General features: G+C 40.4%; 1 protein-coding gene across 1 annotated transcript in view; it reads left to right on the top strand.

Moving 5' to 3' along the window:
- Positions 1 to 9391, top strand: part of USP46 (ubiquitin specific peptidase 46) — a 59848-nt gene extending 50457 nt beyond the window's left edge. Inside the window, exons 7-9 of the mRNA XM_033106315.1 lie at positions 1724 to 1921; positions 5121 to 5199; positions 6020 to 9391. Of these exons, the coding sequence (XP_032962206.1) occupies positions 1724 to 1921; positions 5121 to 5199; positions 6020 to 6121 (379 nt within the window). The 3' untranslated portion in view covers positions 6122 to 9391. The remainder of the gene's footprint in view (positions 1 to 1723; positions 1922 to 5120; positions 5200 to 6019) is intronic.
- Positions 9392 to 24332: the final 14941 nt, after the last annotated feature.

The following is a 24332-nucleotide window of genomic DNA, read 5'->3' as shown; positions in this document are numbered from 1 at the left end:
AGATTTAAATAATTATTTAATAAGGAATCATGAAATCAATGACGCATCAGTTATATGGACAGGTGATAAGAAAGTTACCACATTCTGAATTGATGTAGGACCCAATGTTGCCCATCCTTTTAGTAGCACCAACCAGCCAGTTACAGCTCTTGGACCATCTGAGATAACCAGTGATTCCCTGTTATTTTCCCCCAGAAGCCAAGAGACTTGACATTTTAATTATCCTGTGAAGCCTTACTGTGAGTTAAATTTACCCTGTTCATGCTTGTGGAATATTCAAGGTAACTCAGATGCTTATTACTGCCATCCAAACCCTCAGAGGTCTAGAGCTGAGATTGAAATAATTTCTATGCCCAGCCTCCCAGCCCTTCTCCCCCAGATATGAACACCTGTCTTTGCTGCATCAGAACTTGCAAAAGGTTAGGCATTCTGGCAGCTGGAGTAGAGGTGGTAGGTAGTTATCTCCCATTAGTGGTCAGGAGACCACTGTTTCCATCCGTATATTCTAAGCCAGCCTAAGGGTAGCCCAGGTCCTCTTAGTGGCATGAAGGTGTTTCTGTTCAGCTCTGGAGGTTATGCATTAAAATACCATGTGTTCCTATAAAATTAGGGTTTTCCATAGTTCATATGTTTCTATTGATTTTTTTTGCTTATCTTTATGAACAGGGTTTTTACCTCATTAGATTCCTGAATAATAATCTCTTAAAATTTGCCCTTTTCAAATAATATGCATTGAAAACGTGCACAGGCCGAGCATCATTTGCATTAATTCGGGATATTCACAGAACAGGGGCCCTGGAACGTGACCGGAATCTCCGCTATTTTAACCAAGTTAACTACATTACACTGTTGTCTTTGTGACTTCTTACCAAGGAATACTAATGGTCATTTATTGAAAAAAGCTGTCTGTGTTTCTGTAAGTTTGCAGAATGCTGTTTCACACAAAAGAGAGGAGTTCCTTTACTGCGGGTTTCTCCAAACCTTCAATATGGGAGGAGCTTCAACAGGGAGGAGCTTCAAAATAGAAAGTAGCAGTGTCCAAACTTGGTCGCAGAAACCCTACATCTATTACCCTGACCAGTGCTCTCATGAGCCCAGTTTGGGAAAGGAAGCCCTAAGCCCACCCTTGCATTTTGCGAATGAGGAAACTGAGAGCCAGAGAAGGGAAATGATTTGCCCAAGAGCACAGAGTAAGGAGTGAGAAGGAACCTAGTGTGCTCGGTTTCCTGATGCCAGCAGCGGGGCAGTGTCTGAATATCCCCAGCGGTCCTCAGAACCTGAAGTGCAGACCGCTCCCTTCTGCTTGGCCACTCCCCAACTTCCTTTTTTCAAACGCTGTCACCCCTCCTCTCCATTTTCTCAGGGTGGGATGTGCAGGGGTGATTGTCCAAATATTGTTCCCCCCGGGGAGGCAGAGGGCAGTGACAGAGAGCAATTGCACATTATATTTTTATTGGTACCAAAATCTGGGATTGTCTCCTTTGACCAGAGACCCACTGTTACGTTTTTCTCTTGCTGACTCTGCTCCACTTAGCGGAGGATGCAGGTTGGATAAGGCCGCTCTACATGAGTAAGCATACTTATATTCTTGTGAGTGGTTTGGTCATTTGCTGGTCTGAAGTTGGTTAGACCCTTTCTGCTCTCCATTTGCACAGGCAACAGTGAATTATAGTCCCCTAACAGGTGTTAGGTACAACTGATTTTCTATTTCATGGTTTCTTAGGATGAGAGTAAAAAAGCTGCCCATGATTTTGGCCCTGCACCTAAAGCGGTTCAAGTACATGGAACAGCTCCACAGGTACACCAAGCTGTCTTACCGGGTGGTCTTCCCGCTGGAACTCCGGCTCTTCAACACCTCTAGCGACGCTGTGAACCTGGACCGCATGTACGACCTGGTGGCTGTGGTGGTTCACTGTGGCAGGTAAGGACCACGCAGCCCTGGGGTGCGTGTGAGAAGCCTGAGGGCCGTTCCTGTGCGGAAACAGAGCCAGCCACGCCCTTCCTCACATTATTACTGTGAGACTTAGGAATAATGGCACTTCTTGGACTGTCTTCCAAGCTCATGTTTATGTATTATCTCAACATAAATCGAAACATGCCTACATAAATAAAATAATAAACTAAAATGCATTATAATATAATGATAATCTAAATGTTCTTTCACAAAGGAAATAATAAATCTCCATTGGATATAAATGATGGTTAGGAGGAGTTTGAAATAGCTGGGAGAGGGAAAAAAAAAAAAGAAATAGCATGGAGAAATAAAAGCTTATGATATTTTAATTTTTCAAAAGCCAAGTTATATATGTAATAGGATCTCGAAAGTGTTTCAAGATGTATGAATAAAGATTGGAAGTACATAGTAGATCTAATTGTTTTGGTATTTCGAATGATTGAAAATGTACTCTTAAAAATATTCTTTATGCAGTTTTCAGTCTTTGCCCAACATTCTATAAGAAATAGATAACCAGGAAACAGAGAGAAGGTCCTTAGATACGGTAGAGCAAAGTGTTTTGCTGAAAGTCCTTTGAGCAAATACTTTTTATTCCGTAATTTGAAAAATGTCTAAGCATGGAAAAGTCTATTGAGAATTCACATTTGGTTACGCTTTGCTCAGCTGTGTTGGGTTTATGTTCTCTTCCTGGAGCAGGCACGGCCTTGCCCCGAACCGTGCAGGTGTTAGACTGAGATGCCACACAGCAGGCGTCTTTTCCTCCCTGTTGGCCTGGATTGGATGGTGGTGAAAGGAGCATCACCAAAAGGGTGCACAGTTCTACGTAGAGGAATGGATTGATGTATTTTTAACCCTGTACTGGGGTGGATGGTATCAGAAAATGTACCTCACATCTGAAGCACCCTGTGTTTTGTCCTGTGCATGTTAACTTTAAGTCACTGGATATTTTCTTACCTTCCCAGTAAGTTATAGTTATCGGCCCGTTATAAGCCAGCTTTGTGTTTTCTCCGAAGAACAGTTCTAACAGTTATTCTTGTAAAGCACACAAGGGTCCAGTGATCTGGAAGCTAGCCATGAATACTGGTGGGACCCCAGCAGAGGTTCAGAGGAGGCAGTCTTGGCAGGGACAGAGCCTGCGACCTGGGGTTCCTTGTGGCCGAAGCAGGTGGTGTGGACCGGTGAAGGGGAAACAGAAATGTGCAGATTGTAGGGTATGTGTGGGTTTCCAGTACGCATCTCTGTGGGTGCCACTCTAATCCTTGGGAGCGCTGGTGAGGACAGGGCAGACACCCATGTATGGGGCTGAGGGACAAGTGGGGGATTGGGTTCTGGAACAGTGCGCTTCCTTAATGGGGGCACAAGTCAGAGCAGCCCTGGCAGTAAGGATGAGTTGGTGCCAAGGCATGCATGCTGCTAACAAGGATTCTTTAAATTCCTCCCCGCTAGAGGTATGATTGTTCTGATACATGGAGCAGAGCGGGCCTTTGCACAGAGATCTGGCTGGGGGCCCTGGAAAGCTGTGAAGTTAGGGAGCTGAGCCCTTCTTTCTCCATGCCGGCATCTCCTGGCCCACAGTTGCAGCGGGTCCACAGCCTCATTCATTGATTTCTACTGCAAATATTTTTTGAGCCCTTGTTTCCTGGGTTCTGTGACAGGATCTAAAGGGACGGCAGTGAATAAGACACACAGGGACTCTGCCTTCATGAAGCTGAGAATCTAGTGAGAAAGGTAACAGTACACACAGCAGCCTGCCGCCAGCAAACCCAAACCACTGCAAACTAATTTATGATTTTGATTCATGGTGTGAGGAATGAACAGGACAAGGAGAGAGCAATGGGAGGTGCCTCTTCAGGGAACGTGATCGGCAGAGATCGATCTGCCAAGGTGACATTTGAGCTGAGGCCAAAGGGTTAAAATGGGCCAAGCATGCAGATCCAGGGAGGATCATTTCAGGTGGTTACAGCAAGTGCAAAGGCCCAACATGTGAGGGGGGATGTGTGTGAAAACAGAAGAGACCAGAGTAGGCTGGAGCTCAGAGGGAGAGGGAAAGAGTGGCTGGAGGAGGTTGGAGACAGGCAGGAACAGGTCACGTGGGTCATCGTGTATTTTTAAAAAAGCAAACAAAAGGAAATTCAGCTTTTCAGCTTTAATGGTACAAGGAAAACACAAAATTGCAGATTTATGGTTAAATTCCTCTCAGTTGTGCATATCTCACTACATGCTAACCGCTGTTTAGTTGTTCTTTCTACTTTTTTCCATATTGTGTAGTACACATGTTTTTAATTTAGTGGTTGCTATTGTTATGCATTGTCATTTGTTAACATCTTTCTAAAACTTGAATCACATCATGTCACTCCTCAAAATTTCCCAGTGTCTTCGGTGCTCTTTCACAGCAACATCTGCAATCTTAACCATGATACGTCACTCCCCACTTCTCTGGCCTCCTCCCCTGGCTCACGCTGCCCTGGCCTCCTTCCTGTTTCGCAAATGCAGAAAGAACTGTACCCACCTCCTCTCCCGGATCTTTGCACTTGCTAGTCCCTATTCCTGAAACTAACTTCCATCATGTAGTCACGTGTCTTGCCCCACCCCACCCCCCTTTCCTTCAGGGAAATTTCCTTCTGCTTCAGTCTCGTGTTATCAGAGAGGACTCCTCTCACCACTTACCTCGAATAGTACCTTCCCTCTGCCAGTCACTATCCCATGACTCTGCTCTCTTCTTCATGGCACTCATCATCCCTGGAAATATGCTTATATTTCAGTTTGTTTATTGCAGATTCAACCCCCTCCCCAAGGAAGTGGGACTTGGTTTTGCTCACTGCTTTTTCCCCTGACAGCCAGAATAGGGTCTGGCACATAGTAGGTATACAGTGATTATGTACTAATATTTGTTGAATTTAAATGTCTGTTTTCCCCCAGTGGATTGTGAGTCCTTAGAAAACAGATGTTTCGTTCCTGTCTGCATTCCTTCCCCCGTGCCCAGCACACTGGCACTGGGGCGCCTCCATAAACTGTGTCACAAGAACGTGGGCATGGACAGGACCTGGGCCAAGTCCTCTGTCCTGATGACACAGCTTTTCCTAGGGAATCACCGCTTATAAAGAGCTTCCTAGAGTTGTATAGAGAAGTGAATGCTAACGGGCTGACTTTGTCTCTTCTCTTCTAGTGGTCCTAATCGTGGGCATTACATTACCATTGTGAAAAGTCATGGCTTCTGGCTTTTGTTTGATGACGACATCGTAGAGGTTCGTACGCAGCATGTTCTACAATACGGGGAGGGCGCCGATGGCATTTGAGGGGACGTAGATGTGTGAACATTTTCGAAAATAGGCCTGTTTTTCCATAATGTGACTTGAAAACAACTTATATTTTTCTCAAAAGTAAATCTGCTCCCCATTCTTTATGAAAAGGGAGAAGGGGTATGATCATGAACTCATTAATACTGTGTTTTTGCTAAGTTAACTCATCAGCCATAGACAAGGGGTCGTTATGCCACCATAAATTCATATTTATATGTAACTTTTTCCTAACATGACTCAGGCCCTCTCTGGTACAGACCACATAATAAACTTCAAAGTTCTACTAACAGTCTCTCATTATACTAAATTTTTCTTGTATTGATTATGATTTAAATATATCTATTCAGCCTGTTGGACCTAGGAGTCTTTATATTACACCAAAGTATTCCATATATTGATTTTATTTTAAAGGAATACTAGCCGGAGAGAATTCCACTAAAGGAAATGAACTATGAAAGAATCAAGGTTATTCCCCAGACTCTCCAGTTTACCACTTGAAAGACAGAAATCCTGGCTTCTTCCAAGAGTGCTCACATATGGCTGCTGATAGATTAAAGGGTGGCTTTCTTCCCCAAAGATTTGCAATTTATGTAATCGTGTTCGTCTGCCAAGTCTGTGGGTTTATCCACTTGCTATTGAAAGTTCCCAATTGTGATTTTATAGCCAACAGTGTTTCTTACATTTTTTTGTGTGTGCATTCCATTAGTTTTTCTTCTAGTAATCATATTAAACAACTATATTGTTTTTTTTTTCTCTTTTATTGCAGAAAATAGATGCCCAAGCTATTGAAGAATTCTATGGTCTGACGTCAGATATATCAAAAAATTCAGAATCTGGATATATTTTATTCTATCAGTCAAGAGAATAACTTAAAGAACTGTGGGACTAATTTGAGTGGGGGAAAATGTTCAAAGCACTATTACTTGGTTTCTCTGCAGACTTTCTTCTTCCTCAGTGGCTCACCAATGGTATTACTCCAAGTCTCAATGGTCTGGCTGTGTTCGACTCTCTCTCTCTCTCTTTCTCTCTCTCTGTTTTTTACATGCAGCACTATTCGTGGTTTTATTTTAGTCTGAGGTAGAGTTAACTGCAATCAGATTGTAGTAAGATTTATATGAATAACAGTTGCTAACTTTAGGATTGTGTCAGCTGTGCCACTGGCTATGTCTGGCTGAATTAGAATGACATTTCCTATGAATGTCTGCAGTCTATTTTGGGTCTTTGCTAAACTTCCTAAATGGCTTCCAGGGTCTCCTTTCAGAGCATTCCTTTAACTTGTCCCTGGAAGCATTGCTACCCATGTTTAGCTTCTCTGCCTCTTACCTGACAGAAGAATTGGGTAGATGTTCACTTTTTAGGGCTGCAACTATAGCTTTAAGTTTGTGCAAGTGAAAATGTTTAAGTGAGTAACCTCGATACTAAAATCATCCTCCAGGTGGAACAGGGTTGAAGAGCTGTTCGTGGTGGCCAGCGTCTGCCCTGGGCTGTGCTCGCCTAACCATTAGAATTCCCGGGGCAAGGAAGGTAAGGAGCTCAGGGCAGGCAAAGACAAGAGGAGGGAGCATCTGTGGACAGTGAAACGTTACTTTGCTTATCTTTCTACCAAAACCAAGTTTCAGGAAAATAGCTCTTTGTTGTTTGTTTTTAGTGACACTTTCTTCTGTAAGGTCCTGTGACTTTACCTATCCTTTATCTGGCACTGCTAAGCTTTCCTAGGTGTGTTTCCAGACCTGCTGGTGTTTCACAGTCTGTGGCCGCAGGGCTGGGACACCATGGGGACTGCGTCCGGCACAGCTCTCCTTAGCCAGTCAGTACCAACGTCATTCTCTATCCAGAAGAACGAAGGCACTGCACCTTTACCATCAGCAGCATTGTACAGCCGTTCACTTTTTAACATTTTAGTCTGTTTACTGAGGCACTGGCAAGTCCTAGGGCTAACATGGAACCTTCCCTAGAGGGAATAGTGGAGTTAGCTGGGTATGAAGGTCAGTCAAAGGACGTGTCAGTGGGTGTGTGAAGGAAGGAACAAAATGGCGGCATTTCTTTGACTCTGACTCCTAGAATGCTTGACGAGACAGTTTTTTGGAAGAACCTCATCTCACCATAGTTACTTTTACTTTTTTCACTTTTGTTATATATGTATTTATTAGGTCATTTGAGTATTGGCACCTTTTATTAAAAGGGTCTATGTGGTGTTTTGCTGTTGAGTTCATTTTTGGTTTCCTACAAATACTATGAGTCATAGACCTTCCTTTGGGAAGTCAGTTGACTTCCATACACTATAATATACTGTGAACATAATATTTTGTTACCTAATAAATCAGCGAACGAACATGCAAACGTTTGGCATAATGTGAACTAAAATTGAAATTGAAAATGTTAGTGGCCATTTTACAACAATTAAGAGCATAGCACTTTATCTAGATGAAAACTGGATTTCTTATCTTTAAAATATCTTGAACTGTTTATTGCTCAGAACTTAAATAAGCATGCCGACACTTCATCTGTTCATGCTTGAAGTGAAATGTTTTACTTTTCACTGGAGAAGATGAAAACAGGGTGATCTTCACATTATTGTTTTATACGAGTGACAAAAATATATCTTGCCTTATTTAGAGGCAAATTCATATTTATAAATATTTTGTCTGTTTTTCCTCCATGAAACATATGCAGTAATCACTTACCGGGAAGGTGAGTTTTTATTCTGTTTTTCAGGAGAGATGCTTTCCAATTGATTGATGTAGGGAACTATTTGTACCATATTATAACCCATATATTTGACTGCAGGTTGCAAAGTTTAAAAAAAAAAATGATGGTTGATATCTAATATATTTGGAACTGATTCTAAGCAAAACTATTAAAATTATCTTTGAAATGACTCTTGAAGCTAATTTATTAGAAAAAAGATGTTTCATTTGGAAGCCTATAGAAGTAATATCTACATGCCACGTCATAGATTCAGTACTTTTTTTTCTTTTAATGTGTAAAGAGTTTTTTTCCAGTGACTTAACTGAAATAATTCCTTCTAATAGAAAGGATCAGTGAAAATTCAGTATTCAGGTATAGATTTTTAGAATTAAAAAAAAAAAAGTATGGAAGATAATGCAAAGACATAAATGGTTGTGTGACACAGGAAAAGAAGATAGGAAAAAGACCAAAATGCATTTACCTACCAACACTCCATCAGTTTTTTAAGCATTAGAGCTATCTGGTAATTTCTTCCCTCTTCCTCTTCCGTTAATGAAACAAACACTGGGAAGCTACATTTCCCCCCAGTCATCTCTGTTTATGTAAAGACAGCATGCAAACATTTTAAATTTTTTATCCCTCATTCATCACATAAAGCAGAGATTGGTATGGGATATGTGAGACCATTCTGAGGTCAATAATAGCACAAAGACTCAACAATACGCCCTCAAATGGCCAGTGTTTTTGTGTGTCATTTTCTGGCAGGAGTGAGTAGGCCTGTGGTATTTCTTTTAACTGCTGGGTGATTTAAAATAAGTTACAGTGTTTTACACTTAAAGAGAAAAAAACATTTGCTTTATTGGTTACTTACTAGTTTAGCATCTAGATTATGGTACAGTATGCTAAAAAGTCATTTGTTTAAAGGTCAATTTTGGTAAAATGCTGATGTCAGTCCTCATATGTTGATACATTTTCCATTCCAAGGCAGTACGAAGTGGCCTGGTTTGGAGAGAGCCAAGGAACAACTCTAGAGGCTGTTGGTTTGAATAGGAAGCCAGTCGTATTTGGTGTTATAGCCTGGGATATTTTGTATTTCAGATGAAGTGGGGGGGGGGAAATGACAGAAATGGCCCCTACGCATTTATTTCCAGGGATGCCCTTAATCTCATGGGCCTGCCTGATAGTGGACTATGTCCTAACGGGCATGAGACATATTTTAGATATTGGAGTGTGGCTTTATTACAGATGGATTTTATCTTTAGACTTCACGTTTTGCTCCACGTTGTATATTCATGTGTATTAAAACATTGTGCACTAAATGTTTTGCCCTTGTTTGCTGTCATACGGTCAAGGCATTTATTAGCACTGTTGTGATTCACTCATGTAAATGGCATGGTCAGGGGAAATTATTCCCCACTTTTCTGCCTAATTAAATCTCTGTTTTCCAGTATTACATTAATTTATTTTTGGCTTCCCTTTCTGTGTAACCAAAATAGTTACTGTATGTGTGTGGCATTCATATGATTCTGTTGCTTTAAAAAAAAAAAAAAAAAACTCCAGAAATTTAGTTTTTCTTTAAAATAACCTGTACCTTAATTTTTTTAATGTAACCAATTCAAGCACTTTAAGCAATAATGTCAATCTTGTGAAATTTCAATCACTTTAACACCCCTCCCTCCAAAATTGTTGGCAAATGAATAAAATAGGAATTCTCTTAGAGAATTATATCCAGGTAATGTTACACGCATGGACTTAAAATCCTTTTTAGAAATTGTGAGCCATTGGTAAGTCTCATGTCCAGGTAATCCTTCCAGATTTAATTGCAAAGCAGTGGAAATGTAAAGAACATTCTGGTCATTGTAATATGTAAAGGCAGCACTCCTGTCAGGGTTGATAAATTCAATGTTCTGGAGATAATTTACCATTTTTTTTAAGTGAAAAGATCAATGGAATTAATCCAGAAACCTGTTTACCTGGAGAATAGCAAATTGAGAATATCAGTGATCAAAAAAATAAAAAATAAAAATAAAAATTAGCAGGTAATTAGATATCACAGTGAATTGTTTAGCTGGGACTTTGCCTATAAAATAAAAGATCTGTTCCCAAAATAAGAAAGTGGCTTCCAGCTCTGTGATCCCATCAGCCTCTGGTTTCTAGGAAAGAGTAGGAATGGGAGCTTCTTGGCAGTTTCTGAGCTGTGGGCCCCCCCCACCTGGGTGCACATCACTGCCTACATTAGCCTGTGGGGGTGGGGGGCGGGCAGGTCGAGGTCCTTGTCCTGTGGTCTCAGAGTGTGGCCTCCAGGGATAAGACTCAAGCTTACTGTGAACATGCCTGAAGCGTTGTTCCCCAACCAGTCACTTCAAGTGACTCTTCCCCAACCGTGAGTGGGCAGGAGGTTGTCATCTAAGTGCATTGGCCTAGATCCAATTATGGGAATAAAAACCCACAGACCAAGAGCAGGGTTATGTGCCGTGAAGTTTCCCAGTTTCCATCCGTCGTCTTTTGAGGCAATTCAGTTGGTCCTGACTGAGCTGGAACAGGCTTGTTGGGAAAGTCAGCTGTATCTGCCATCAATTCTGTAGGAGGGAAAGACTTCAAGAAATGTTATTCTAGGCCTTCTTTTGTTCATCTGGCAAATGGGGTTTATAGAAGAGGTCTGTCACCACCAGCATGACACAATTTCTGGGGAATGAGAAGTGTGCCCCGTTTCTCCAGATTTCCTTCCGTTTCTGTTCATTGAATACTTAAAAAACACCTTTAACAGATGATGAAACCTTCCATTTCCCTTGCCTTACATTTTCACGAAGATAAATGTATTTGCTAAGTCATTTTTTTTCCTGAGGCAAAGTTTTGATCATGGGAATAATACTAAAGACAAACCACTTGTCGTACAGATGCCTCAGGCGGACAGATTTTTAATTAAGCGATTATGTAGCACCTGTTATATGCTAGGCATTGTGATTGGAGTTGGAGAATAAAAGTTGAAGCAGATAAAACCTTATTCTAGTTACTTGCTTCAGAAAAAAAAAAATCCAGGGAAAAAATTTAAATTATGGAAATAAAATGTGTGGGGGTAATTCATCACAGGTTAGCATAGTTTGGTATTTGGCCTGGGTCTTAGGAGATGGGCACTGCTTCAGATGGGTACTGTTAGATAAAGCAGACCAGTCCCTTTTTCTCTTGGATCTACTTCTTGGAGCCCCAGTTGTTTGCAAAGCAGTGGAAATGTAAAGAACATTCTGGTTGTTGTAATATATAAAGGCGATATTACTGTCAGGGTTGATAAAGTCAATGTTCTGGAGATAATTTACCATTTTTTTAAGTGAAAAGATCAATGGAATTAATCCAGAAACCTGTACCTGGGGAATAGCAAAATGAGAATATCAGTGACAAAAAAAAAAAAAAAAAAAAAAGCAGGTAATTAGACATCAGTGACCAAAAAAATAAAGAAATAAAAAATTAGCAGGTAATTAGACATCACAGTGACATCCCTGTCTGCTCTCCGTGTTGCCCTAGTTTGCCTTTCAGCTCCTAGGGATGACACAATTTTAAAAACAATATATAAATTCGTTATAGTGCAGCAGTGGACCTGAGCATCTTGCCTCTTAATTCTCATGTTAAAAGAACCAGAATATTGAAAGTCTTAACAGTGGATTTTATGACTCAAATATCTAAACAATCTCTTTACACTATTGCTAAATAATTAGAGCCAACCAGGGCATAAGTTTTTAAGCTATTTGACTAATAATTTTTTTGGCTTATCAACCAGTGTTCCCTTTTATAGGTTCCTTTATGTTTTAACAGCGCTTTGAACAAAAGCACATTAGGAGCTTACAAACAAATGAAAACTGACTTCATTTTGGTTATGAGACACTAGAGTCAGAAACAACATTAGATTTTGTAATGATTCCTAATTTTGTGCTCATTTCCCACATGATGATTCATAATAAAGTATTAACGACCTTGGGGGTATTATATTCATCTTGTAAGTTACACAGTTGCATCTTTCACTTGTTCCCCTCCCTAGAGTGAGCTATACAGGTTATTAAGGCCATGTGGAATTCCACAGAAACTCTTCATGGGAAGATTGGGCGCTTGTGTTAGGGGTTGAAATCCTATTTTATTCTTAACTCATTGTAGTATGAGGCTTTCAGAAGAATATTGCGACTTAGATTTGAATTGGCTGGAAGTAAAATAATTTCTGTTGAAGCCAGCATGTCTATATTTAACCAATTCCTTCTCCAGTGATCCAACTCAACTGTATTTGTATTTCAGAGTCTCTCTTAATTGACCTTGACTGACAGAACATTCTGTGGTGAGACAACTGAAAATAAGCACAAGAAAAATTTAAGAGTGAGCCTTCATACCTTCTGCAGCAAGCGAAGTATTTTCACTCAGTAGCTCGTCTCCAGGTTGAGAATTGCTCGGTTTGCCATGCTAAAGGATAGAAAAATCTTTTTAATGGCTTACAAAACCTATGTGAAGAAGAGACTCATTCTTTTGGGCTCCCTCGCACCCCCAGCCCCAGGATAAATTGTTTGAAAACACTTTGAAAAGTTACTTCTGCATATTTTTTCATCTCTGCTACCCCAAAGCCCAGAGAACAAAAGAAGTATGAATTGCTAACCTAAGTCTGTCATATATGCCCCTTGGACTTACAAGTTTTCAGCAGAAGTTGGTGTGAAGGTGGTCGAATGGAAAGGAACCTTCTTCCTGGATGTTCATTGATAGACCTGGCCTTTAAACTATGTCATCTAACGAGTGTATGAAGGTTTATAAAGAACAACCTCACTGCAGAATCTGCCCTTAGATCAGAATTTGTCCAGAATATAGAAAGAGCAGGTGTGGATCTCAGGAGTAAGAGGAGGGGAATAAGGCCAAGATCCTTCTAACTGCTTGGTTTCACTGCAGCACCTATTCCAATCTGTGCACTTGCCCTGCAGGGTTAGATGGGACCCCAGTGAACCTCACAAGTGCCTTTAGTTGGCTGATAACACTACTTACAGATCCTGTGCTCTTTGTTATTGCCCTAACCTTGATCTCTGATAGGAGAATTTTAGACTCAATTCAATAGTAGCGTGAAAAAGCCCTGCTAGACTTGGAATCACAAGTCCAGGTTCTGGTATGGGCTGCTCACTAGCTGGTGCCATCGTCACAGCGTGTGGGGAAAGCAAAGGATCGAAGTCCTGAGATCTGAGTGCAAGTCCTGACTCGCTTCCTGGTTTGATGAAGTTAGAGGCCTGTCATCTAAGTCAGAATTTGGGCATGATGTTGGGGTTAGGATGCTAATGAGGGGTGTAGGGCTAAGGGAATCTCCACAGTCCTCAAGGGAGACAGACACACAACTGCCAAAACAATGGAAAGCATAGAAGAGCTAGCTAGTGTTACTTCAATAATGGAGAAGTTCTGGGATACTGTGCTATACTGTTTCATTTCCTCACACCATCTTCCCAGCATGAAAGACAAGACTAAAGACAGGTGTGGAAAAGAAAAGCAGTCCCTGACAGCTAGGAACTAGCTGGAGACAGCTGTGTTTTCGAGGTTCTTGGGACATGGCTTGGGGCTCATAGCTGGGCCATGGTGTTTTCTGGTTGGACATAAACAATCTCCCAGAACTCCAACCTCAGACCAGGTTTGCTGTGACTGTGATGAAGTGAGACAAAAAACATGACCTCTTCATACACCTACTTAAGCACAGCCAAAAACACAGTCCACGGCAAACCACAAAATGCCGTACAACTGTCTCCTACCAAATCTGAATCACTGCTGCTTCTTTACCAATGAGTGTTAACTCTGCCCTCATCTGTCCTAGAGGAGATTTATTAAGCTACATGATCAAAGAATTATCCCCACTTCTTGACAGCTCCCAATCCAGAGTGAACTCCTTTTCCTGGAACCCTCCCCAAAATTACAAACCAAAGCCCCAGTCCTATAAATTCGTTCTAACACCCTTCTACTGAGACGCCCCATGCTTCCCTACAGTGTGTGGTTTCTCACTGCTGTGAGTGTTAAACATGATTTGTTCAACCACAGTTGTGTTCCTGGTGGTCTGGCCAGAGACTGACAGAGGAGTGTGCTAGATAGACTGAGATAAGCCACTTCCTGGGGTCAGCCTGAATCTGCTGTTCTGGTGACTGGAAGGACAAAGAGCCACACACATTCAGCGTTGTCATTATGTGTCCCAATTAACTGATCTACAGTAACTGCTGCCCAGAGGGGAATGGTGGTGGTGGGCTGGATGCCAAGGGACGCTTCTTACAAGTAACTTTGGATAAATCCAGACCTCAGTTTTTCCTAACCTGTAAAATGAAATTTGAGAAGGGTTGTGATGTGTAGAAATTGCTGTAAAGCACGATAGGTATATCATGTGATTATGAGCAGGATATGGTAGGACTGACAAGCTTTGTTCATTGTTACGGATTTCTGGCCCCTTCACACCTTCCCTTAGAATCTCTCAGGCTCAGGTGCATGTCTCTAGAGCCCTTGAGTTCACTGAGGTGTCACAACCCTGTCTGAGGCAGGATCTGAAACCAGTAAGATGGGACTTGAACTCCATCTGTAGGGAAGGTGCAAAGTCTATTTCAGGAATTCCAATTTTCTCCAACAGAGAAGGTCCCAGTTCTGTCTGGATCTTGTTATGTATGCCAAAGATCTTTTTAGAACCACAAGTTTGGGGTTGGGTCGGGGGCAATGAACGGTGGAGAAGGCAGAGGTCACGAGGTGTGTGATTTGAGGATACAGTGCATGGTCTAGTGCCCTCTAGTGGGAACGGCCTCAAAATACCCCTGGATTTTTCTCAAGCGTTGGACATCTTGCTGTTTTTTGTTTTTTTATATATATACATTATTTGTCCATGGATTTTTTTCTTAAAATCAAATCCAAATCCTGAAAACAATTATCCAACCAAGGCTTAAGTTAAACAGGATCTCACCTTTCTGTAAGATGGAGCAATGGAACAAAGGATCCCAGAGTCAAAGGAGAGAAGAAAATGACCTTGAAGTCAGAGTGCTCTGTTTACCCCGGAGGCTTCCTGCCTAGAAAAGGTCTTTGAGTGAAAACAAACACATGACATCAGGCAGGGACTAGAGTGGAGGAACCTCAGAGGAGCAGAGGCAAATTAATTCCTGTTCCTATTCTACTTGTTAGTTACAAAGCAGGAAAGGAAGAAAGAAGAAGAAGGAAGGAATGAAAAATAATATCTTTGAGAAATTGATATAAGGGTTTAAATCAAAGATCTAAGAGCCACTTTTCTTTTTTTCGGAGCTATAGGGTGAGTGCCCAACAGCAAGCCAGCTGAGGTGACAAAACATCATTTTAATCCAGTCCTACCTAAGAACCAATACACTGTTTTGTTTCTGCTATTCATGTTTTGATTAAAATTCTTTGCAAGCTATTGATTTTGTGCACAAAGACTGTAAGACCTCCTCAAAAGTGATATGGGGTAGGGAGTCATTGATTGCTTTCAAATTTCTGAAAAAATGTTTTGCATTTTGGAACAGTTTTACATTTTTACTAGAGGCATTTATTTGTAATCATGTCTGCTGACCCCAAACTATAGGATACGTAGTAGAACTGTAATTACATTAGGCTCACGATTTTTCTCTTCTCCATTTGGATATATGGGGGAGTGAAGTTTGGGGCAGAGGGTCTATAATGACATATGAGAACAGGAGTTATGAGTAAAGGAATGATGGAAGTGTGAGAAGAACATTCAATAAAGAAAAATTGCAAAGGATAGCTGAAGGGAACAGGGAGACATGATGCGTGGTTCTTAGGCATGGCTGGTTGGTACGTGACTTTTGTCACACTAAGATTTAGATGAAACTGCCTGAAAGAATCTATTTTAAAAATAGATTTCAGGGAAGGCTGATATATTTTATTTAAAAAAACTAGCATGGGAAATTTTAAACATGTACAAAAGTACAATAGAGAATACTAAATCTCTGTGAACACACAACTTAGCTTCAACAGTTAACTATGACCAATCTTGTTTCAGACTGATAGAATTTTCCGATAGTATTGGAAAGTTACTGAACTAACAAACCTCTAACGTTTCAGGATCTCGAAACCCATAAAGGATAAATATATGAGGTGTTAGTACAATTCAGATTAACAACCATTGCTAAGGGATTATTCATTTATTTTGTCATTCCTCTAACTTGAAATGTTTCCACATAAATGTGGAAAACACTTTTGCAATACAGACATTTTATGATTAAAATGGACTTGATTTGTATAATGGCTAAATACTGTGAAATATCAAACTGAAGTGTTTAAGGGTGACCACATTTATTTGGAAAATTATAATGAAAATAGTGGTCCTTTATAACTGATACAGATTTCAGAATATGGTTTTACGTATGCACATGCAAAGGTGAAAGCTTCTGCAGCTCAGCTGTCACATGATTTCTCAGCTTTCACTTTCCATCTACCCCTTACTTCTGGAATTTTCCCAAAGAGATAGGGCCAAGCTCAATGTTTCTGTTTGTCTCTACCCTTTCCCGTTGGTATTTTCCCTCATGGCATGCCGTTAACAGATTCTACTGATAATGGATTAAATCAAAGAATGCCAGAGAAGGAATGAAGTTCCTGGATAACTGCAAACTTTCCCAAGTTGAGAAGGAAATGGAAACCCTGAGATCTTAGCAAGACTTGCCTACGTTGCTTTCCAAGTCAGTATTACCTAAAGTAAAGAAGGAGGGACTGGTGGACGTTGCCCAGCATTGAGGCAGGGTTTTGATTCTGTGTGCTGGGCCCTTGCAGCAGGAAAGGGATGCCAACTCCATTTTGCTTCCTGATCTCCATCTCTATCTACCTGGTACCTGCAGACAAGACCTCAGAGCTGCAGGGATCTGAGCAGGGAAAGAGAAACGGGAGGTCTTAGCAGTCGGGTAGAGCAGAGACCAGAGGGTCTTATGTTTAGAACCTCACCCTCCCCACCCCATTGTCCAAATGATCTAGGGCTGAGGTTTTCATACTTTTCATTTAGTAGCACAAACTTGGAAAAATAAAATCTTATGTAGACCCTTACTGTGTATGTATATAGTATTTTATATGGCATTTTAGTAATATACATTCTTTTTATAAGTTAATGAAAACAATAAGGCTACTTGATGAATGAAATTTTGAAATCAAGTACTGTTGGTGACAGTGGCACTCTTTTATTGGTCTCATTTCCCAGTTTATATTTAAATTTTGTTTTGCTCACATAGGATTAAGAAAATCCCAGATCAGTAAGATACATGGTTGCAAATCATGTTTTTTTTTGTTTTGTTTCCGTTTTTTAAATAGCTGTCTTGCAATATCCAGGATCCTTTTCAAGAAAGAAAAATAGTGGGGGAACTTTTATTTTTGAGATCTTCATAAAAATAAGGTGACTGGCCATTGCCTCAGTGGGGGAGGGTCTCCAATCAGTTTAAATTTGATTTATAACATACTTGAGTATGTCTGTTGATTACTAAACCAACTTATACTTAAAAACTGAAATCTTGATAAAACATTTGTGGAACTCCTTAAGCAGGGTTCCATGGAACACAGTTTGAAAACCACCAACCTGGAGTTTAAAAAGGTAAGGCTTCTTTGTTTCCTTACCTAAGCATCTTTGAGTCTTTAACGCTGCCCTTTCATGATTTTCTTTCCCCTTTAAAGATGGCATTCCGCTAATATTGTTCCCAGCTTTACTGAGTTTATTGGGGTGACAATTGTTAGTAAAATTACATAAGTTTCAGGTGTACAATTCTATAATCCATCATCTATATATCAGATTGTATGTTCACCACCCAGAGTTTGTTCTTCCATCCCCATATATTTGATTCTGTTTACCCTCATCTACCACCTCTGGCCTCCTTAAAAGTAGCACTTCTAAGATCTGCTCTCTTAGTAACTTTCCAAATGAGCTTTGAGCTCATTTTAACTCAATTTCACTAAGTTAGCACTGTTGGTAGGAGAATGGGAAGGAGGGTCAAGTAGCCAGCCTGTCTGCCTGGGTCCCGGTATTCCCATCTCCCTCTCAGCTTCCTCCCCTGATGTACAGAGGGTGAGTTTCAATACCAAGTAAAGTTGTCAGGTAGGTCGATTTAATTCTTACGGCTTCTTCAGTCCTTGCATCAAGACTTCCCTGTTCAGTGTCTTATAACTCAGACCCTGCCTGCTGGGAAGTGTTTGCTGGCAATACCGGTAAACTAATCCAGCATAGGTTTATCGGTACTCTTTTGCATGTATTCATTATTTTTGTCACATATTTTTTGAGCAGTTGCTGTGTGACGGATACTAAGCTCAGCACTTTACATGAGTTACCTTCCTTGAGTTGTCCCAACAAACTTGTGAGATAGGGTCTATTATTACTATTTCCATCTAGAGATGAGAAAACTGAGGCTGGACCTTGCAAAGCTTTCTGAGTCTCCTCGCAGCTCTTTGTTTGGGTACTTCCCAAGCTACCTGGTTTGAATTCCAGGTAAAAGTGATGTGGTGGTTTAGAACCCAGCTGTTGGTCATCTGAAGACTAGATCTTTCCCCCAAATAACACAGCAGTTAAGAGCACAGACTTTGAAATCAAATTAACATAAGTTAGGATAGAGGCTCTGCTGCTTACCAACAGTGTATTCTTGGTCAGTGTCTGTTTCCTCATCTATAAAATGGGCATAATAATAACAGTACCCATGTCTAAGAGCTGCTGTGAGGATCAAACGAGATGAAGTATGTCAGGCACATAACACAGCTCCTGCCACAATGTTCAGTGCATTTAATACATTTGATGCTGGGATGTAAGCATTCAAGAAAGTATTTGCTGTTATTTAATTATTAATTCATTAATAGGTCTGGACTAGTGAGCACAACGGTACCAGTCAAATCTTCCACTTCATCACGTGCTTAAAATAGAAGTAAGTGAAGTTGCCTGGATTAATTTTAAAGAAGAAGTGAGACTATGCTAACACCAATTAGCTGAATTCTTTCATTCTTTGAAGGTCTGCCCGCCTCTCTAACACCAGCTCGTGTGTAACACCAGCTCGTGTGTTCCTGTCTCTGCTATGGCCTGGTTCTCAAGTTAGCGTTTTGTATCTTCTTTTCCTTTAGGGCAACAGTCCACAGGTGCGGTCTGGGTCATAGTGGATGCTGTTTTGGCAGAAAGAGCTGAGGTCATCACGTGGTCAGTCTTGCGCTTTGAACAAACTTCTCTTATAAGCAGCTTTGGGTGAAATTTTGCCCCCTGGAGCTGTTCATGTTGCTCGTGCCTAATTAAGTCAGAGTTTTCCCACAAGTGCTGCTTCTGCACTTGGCTTGCTGGTTGCAGGCCTTCTCAGCGAGGGGCAATCTGTGCTGGCAGATGCCCAGACTCACACACTGCAGTCTCGCCTGAGCCTAAAGGGGCCTAAAGGGGCCTAAAGGGACCCGCAGTGAGGCCCACGGTGAAAGTTTCTCATTTCCTGTCCATCCACTAAAGACTGGCCCGGCAAACCAACTGTTCCAAATTTGTAGCAATTTGGCGACTCCTTTCCTGAGCCTTTTAGGGATTTCCTACTAGGCTCTTTAATTCAGAAACACCTTTGCTTTCCCTGCTCCAGACAACGGTGTTTATCTTTTCTTTTTAAAAACACTATTATTTTGAGGGGAAAAAAGTAGTAAATGTTTATTGTCTACAATTAGGAAAACACAGAAAAGGAAGAATCTTCACAGTGCTTTTTTGGCATTGTTTTGAGTACGTTTGACTTACATATATTTTTTAATTATAGAAGTGATGCCCAAATCATGATTATAGTTAAAAATCCAAAATTATCCAGTTAAATAGAGTAAACACTGAAAGTTCTCCTTTGTTTTCTCCCAGCTCCATTTCCTTCCCCAAAGGAAATCATTAGTGAAAGTTCATAGATGGCCCCTCCAGACCTTTTCTTGCATCAACACACCTACGGTGTTGCCCCGAAAATAACACCTAGCCAGTCAGCTCTAATGTGTCTTTTGGAGCAAAAATTAATATAAGACCCGGTACTATTTTACTGTAAGACCGGGTGTAATATAATATAATATAATATATATAAGACCGAGTCATATTAATTTTTGCTCCAAAAGACGCATTAGAGCTGATTGTCTGGCTAGGTCTGATTTTCAGGGAAACACGGTATATGCACATAGATATGTAAACATGTACATATGTAGTTTTGATTTTTTAAAAATTTTATTAAATATTATTCTGCAACTTGTTATTTCCCCCAACTTAACAGTCTTGAAGATCTTTCTATAACCAGAACTACTTCATTTTTCAAAAAATCCATATAATTCCATAATATGGATATACTATAACTTAAAGAACATTTAGGTCCTTTTTTGACTATTATAAACAACGTTGCAATGAGTACCTTTGTACATACATCTTTGTGCAAACAGTGTTTTTAAACTTGAAACTTTACCCCTCAGGCAGGAAAGATTTACACTAGTAGGATCAAAAGGTTTAGCCATATCTATATGCAAGTGTTGAATTAGTTCAGGGAAAGTACTTGAGGGAAATTCGAGGGATTCATTAAATCTTTCAGACAAGAGCTGACACTGAACTTCAGAACTACTTGGTTTTATGAATACCAGAAGATAGTTTTCTGTTTCACATTTGTTTAATGTACATAGACCCTAGATCCATCATCGAAGAATAATAACTGGAGACATCATTTTAAGATTTCCAGAAGACAATGGAATGGACTTGATGTCTATCCTCATCTGGTGTTGGGAATTCTTTCAAGTATCCTGGAGCCAAGAGAGGCTTGAAAGTTGATAATGTGTGTTTTTCCATTGTTACCTTTTCACCCAGGTCTACAATTTCCAAGGGGTTCAGTTGTGAAACTTGTCTCGCTGAAATGTTTTTCCTTCATTTGGGGTTGTTTTGTAATTGCTGCCAAAGTCACATGATTTAAATTGTAAATGCCACAAAATGTATTCTTATTCTGCTATTCTTGAGATAAAATTTAGAAATCTGAAAGGGTAGGACTTGGAAAGAGCACCTAAGAAGCTGCCATTTCAGTGTTCTTAATGAAAATGATGGCCCCCTGCTTTGACCTTAAATTCTCTTGAATAATCTTGTTTGTCTGTCAGATAATCCCTGGGACAGTGACTAATAAACCCAAGCTCGCCTGAGGGTGGGTTCACTCTGAAACAGTGAGAAACACAAAATTCAGCAGGCGCAGAGACTAGAATCCAAACCCAGATGATTTTCAGAGCAGGGTTCTCCAAACTGACTATGGATCGGAACAAGTGAGAAGCTTTCAACAGCGTAGTTTCTGGGGTCTCACCCCACATCTAATGAGGCACAGACTCTGGCATGTGGTTACAGTTCATCCATGAGAATTTATGATATCAATGGATACAAGTTATAAGTATGTAGTTTGTAATAATTACATTAATGATAACACTTATTACACTTATTCTTATGGTGATTTTAATGATTTTTGTAATATGTTGAAAATATTAATAGATCAATCAGAAGGAAACTTGTGACAGTGACAAGTGTAAATATAATACTTCCTTCCTTTCATTCCCCAGGCCCATTCCTTCACCTCGAAGACATATATCAACCACACAGGCATCTCTTTATGTTCACTGACACCTGCCTGGTCCAAGACATCTTTCTGTCTTGCCCGGACCAACCTTCTTTATTGCTCCCTCTACTCCGTTCATGCACAGCACAACATCCTGACGGATTTCTTTACCTTTTCATTTTGAAAACCTGCAAATGTAGAGAAAAGTTGCAAGAACAGAATATTAAGCACCTGTATACCTAGATTCACTGATTGTAATATTTTGCCATATCTGCTTTATTTCTCTTTGTATATGAATGTATCATTACTTCTATTGTTGTGACTTTTGCTGATCCATAGGGGAGTTTGCTGGAGACAGCACGGCCTTTCACTTCAGTCTGTACCCTCTAAGAGCAAGGACATTCTCTCACAAATAACCACAGTACAATGATCAAATTCGGGAAACGTGACATTGATTCAATACTATTATTTAATATACATTCCATATTTGAATTTCACCAATTGTCCCCAAAATGTCCTTTATAAAATTTTTTTCCTTCCAGGATCCAATCACCAACAGATCTTTAGTTGTCATGTCTTTAGCCGTTTTAAATCTCTCAGACTTTCTTTTTCTTATGTAACATTAAGATTTTTGAAGCGTACAGGCCAGTCTCTTGTAGAACACACCTGTTTGGGTTTATCTGAGGTTTCCTCACGAGTAAGTGACGGTCCTTTTCACAGCATCACATCAGGGGCTAGAGACACCTTTTAACCACGGAAGTCATAGAGTGCTTCTGCTGGGTTTATCACCTGCCAGTGGCTCTCAGTGAATTACCTGCTCCGTAGCATGCCAGCAAAGCCGTACAAGTCTGGTCCCTGCTGCTCTCCAGCTTCTCCAGCCGCTCTCACTGTGCTCCAGCCACACTGGGCGTTTCCCCTTCTGTGAGCAAGTCAAATCTTCTCCCGGAAAGCTCTTTCCCACTTTTTGTTGTTGCTGTTCTTCTTCTTCTTCTCCTCCTCCTCCTCCTCCCCCTTCTTATTTGTATTCTTAAAGTGTAGTTGTTGTACAATATTATATTAGTTTCACGTGTACAACATAGTTATTCAACATTTATATACCTACCAAAGGGATCACCACGAGAAGTCTAATAACCATCTATCACTGTACAGTTATGGTATTACTGACTATGTTCCCTATGCTGTGCACTATGTCCTTGTGACTATTTTATAACTGGAAGTCCGTACCTCTTAATCCCCTTCACCGTTTTTACCCATTCCCCCACCACTCCCCTCTGGCAACCATCAGTTTGTTCTCTGTATCTATAAGTCTGTTTTGCTTTTGTTTATTTTGTTCCTTAGATTGCACACACGGATGAAATCACATTGCACTTGTCTTTCTCTGTCTGACTCACTCCACTCAGCACAATACCCTCTAGGTCCACCCATGTTATTGCAGATGGTGAGATTTCATTCTTTTTTACACCTGAATAGTATTCCATTGTAGTTCTACTTGTAATTGGTTGGTCTGCTCATTCCAGGAGGAGCGATAGAGTAAAGGATTGCCATTTCCTTGATGACTGCAAGATGACTCGTTAAAAAGCATTGCTACCTCTCTAAGGCTATTGCGTTTTGAGGGTTTTTTTTGCTTGATTCCTTTAATGCTGGATTACTCAAAAGTCAGATAAGCCATAACTGGTACTTGGCACATTCTGAAGTACAACATGTGACAAGTTAGGTCTTGTTTTTGTTAGTTTTTAAAGGATGTTTGCAATAAGAGAATCTAAAAATCAGCATTAAAAATAACCTTTTAATTTTAGAATAATTTAGATTTACAGAAAAGTTGCAAAAATGTTATAGCCAGTTTCCGTGTACGTCCTCATCCCTTTCCCCCTTGTGAGAAACTGAGATTGGTACCTTGTTATTTTTGTTTTGTTTTGTTTTTTGTTTTAATTTATTGGGGTGACAATTGTTATTAAAATTACATAGATTTCAGGTGTACAATTCTGTATCACATCATCTATAAATTACATTGTGTGTTCACCACCCAGAGTCAGTTCTCCTTCCATCACCATATATTTGATGCCCCTTACCCTCATCTCCCACCCCCCAACCCCCTTACCCTCTGTTAACCACTAAATTACGTTCCCGAGATTAATTTTCAAAACCCCGTGGCCATCCTGTGGTTACTGATTGTTTTATAATCCCCTCACCTTCCCCTTTACCCCCACGGTACCTTGTTATTAACTAATCTCCAGATTCGATTCAGATTTCCCCAGTTTTTCCATTACTGTTCTCTGCCTGTCCCAGGACCCAGTCCAGGATGCTACATCACATTTAGTTCTCATGTCTCCATAGTCTACTCTGGTCTGGGGCAGTTTTGCATTCTTTTCTGGTTTTTCACGATTTGTTTTCATCCAAAAAACTTTTATTTGTTAAAATGTACAATGTGATGATTTAATATGTATATACCCTGTGAAATGATTATCACAATCAAATTAATGACCATGGTTTTCATGATCTGGATAGTTTTGAGGGGTACTGGTCAGATATTTTATACAATGTCCTTCAATTTGTTTGTTTGATGCTTTTCTCATGATTAAATCCGGCTTATTCTTTTTTGAAAGAACTCCACAGGGGAGAAGTGCCTTCTCATTGCAACCAGTCAGCGGGTACATGCCATCAACAGAACCTAGCACTGTGGATGTCAATCTTGTTCCCCTGGTTAAGGTGCTACCTGCAGCCTTTGCCGCTGTAGCATTATTTTTCCCATTCCACACTTTATTCTTTGGAAACAAAGTCAGTAAATCAAGCCACGTTTGGGGGTGGGGGGTGGTGGTGATACAGAGTGAAAGTCAGCTTTAAAAATTTTAGTATACATGTTAGATTTGCAAT

This window comes from Rhinolophus ferrumequinum, chromosome 5, assembly GCF_004115265.2.
Source record: "Rhinolophus ferrumequinum isolate MPI-CBG mRhiFer1 chromosome 5, mRhiFer1_v1.p, whole genome shotgun sequence".
NCBI lineage: Eukaryota > Metazoa > Chordata > Mammalia > Chiroptera > Rhinolophidae > Rhinolophus > Rhinolophus ferrumequinum.
The sequence above is the reverse complement of the archived record's forward strand: the minus strand, read 5'-3'. Positions and strand labels throughout refer to the sequence as shown.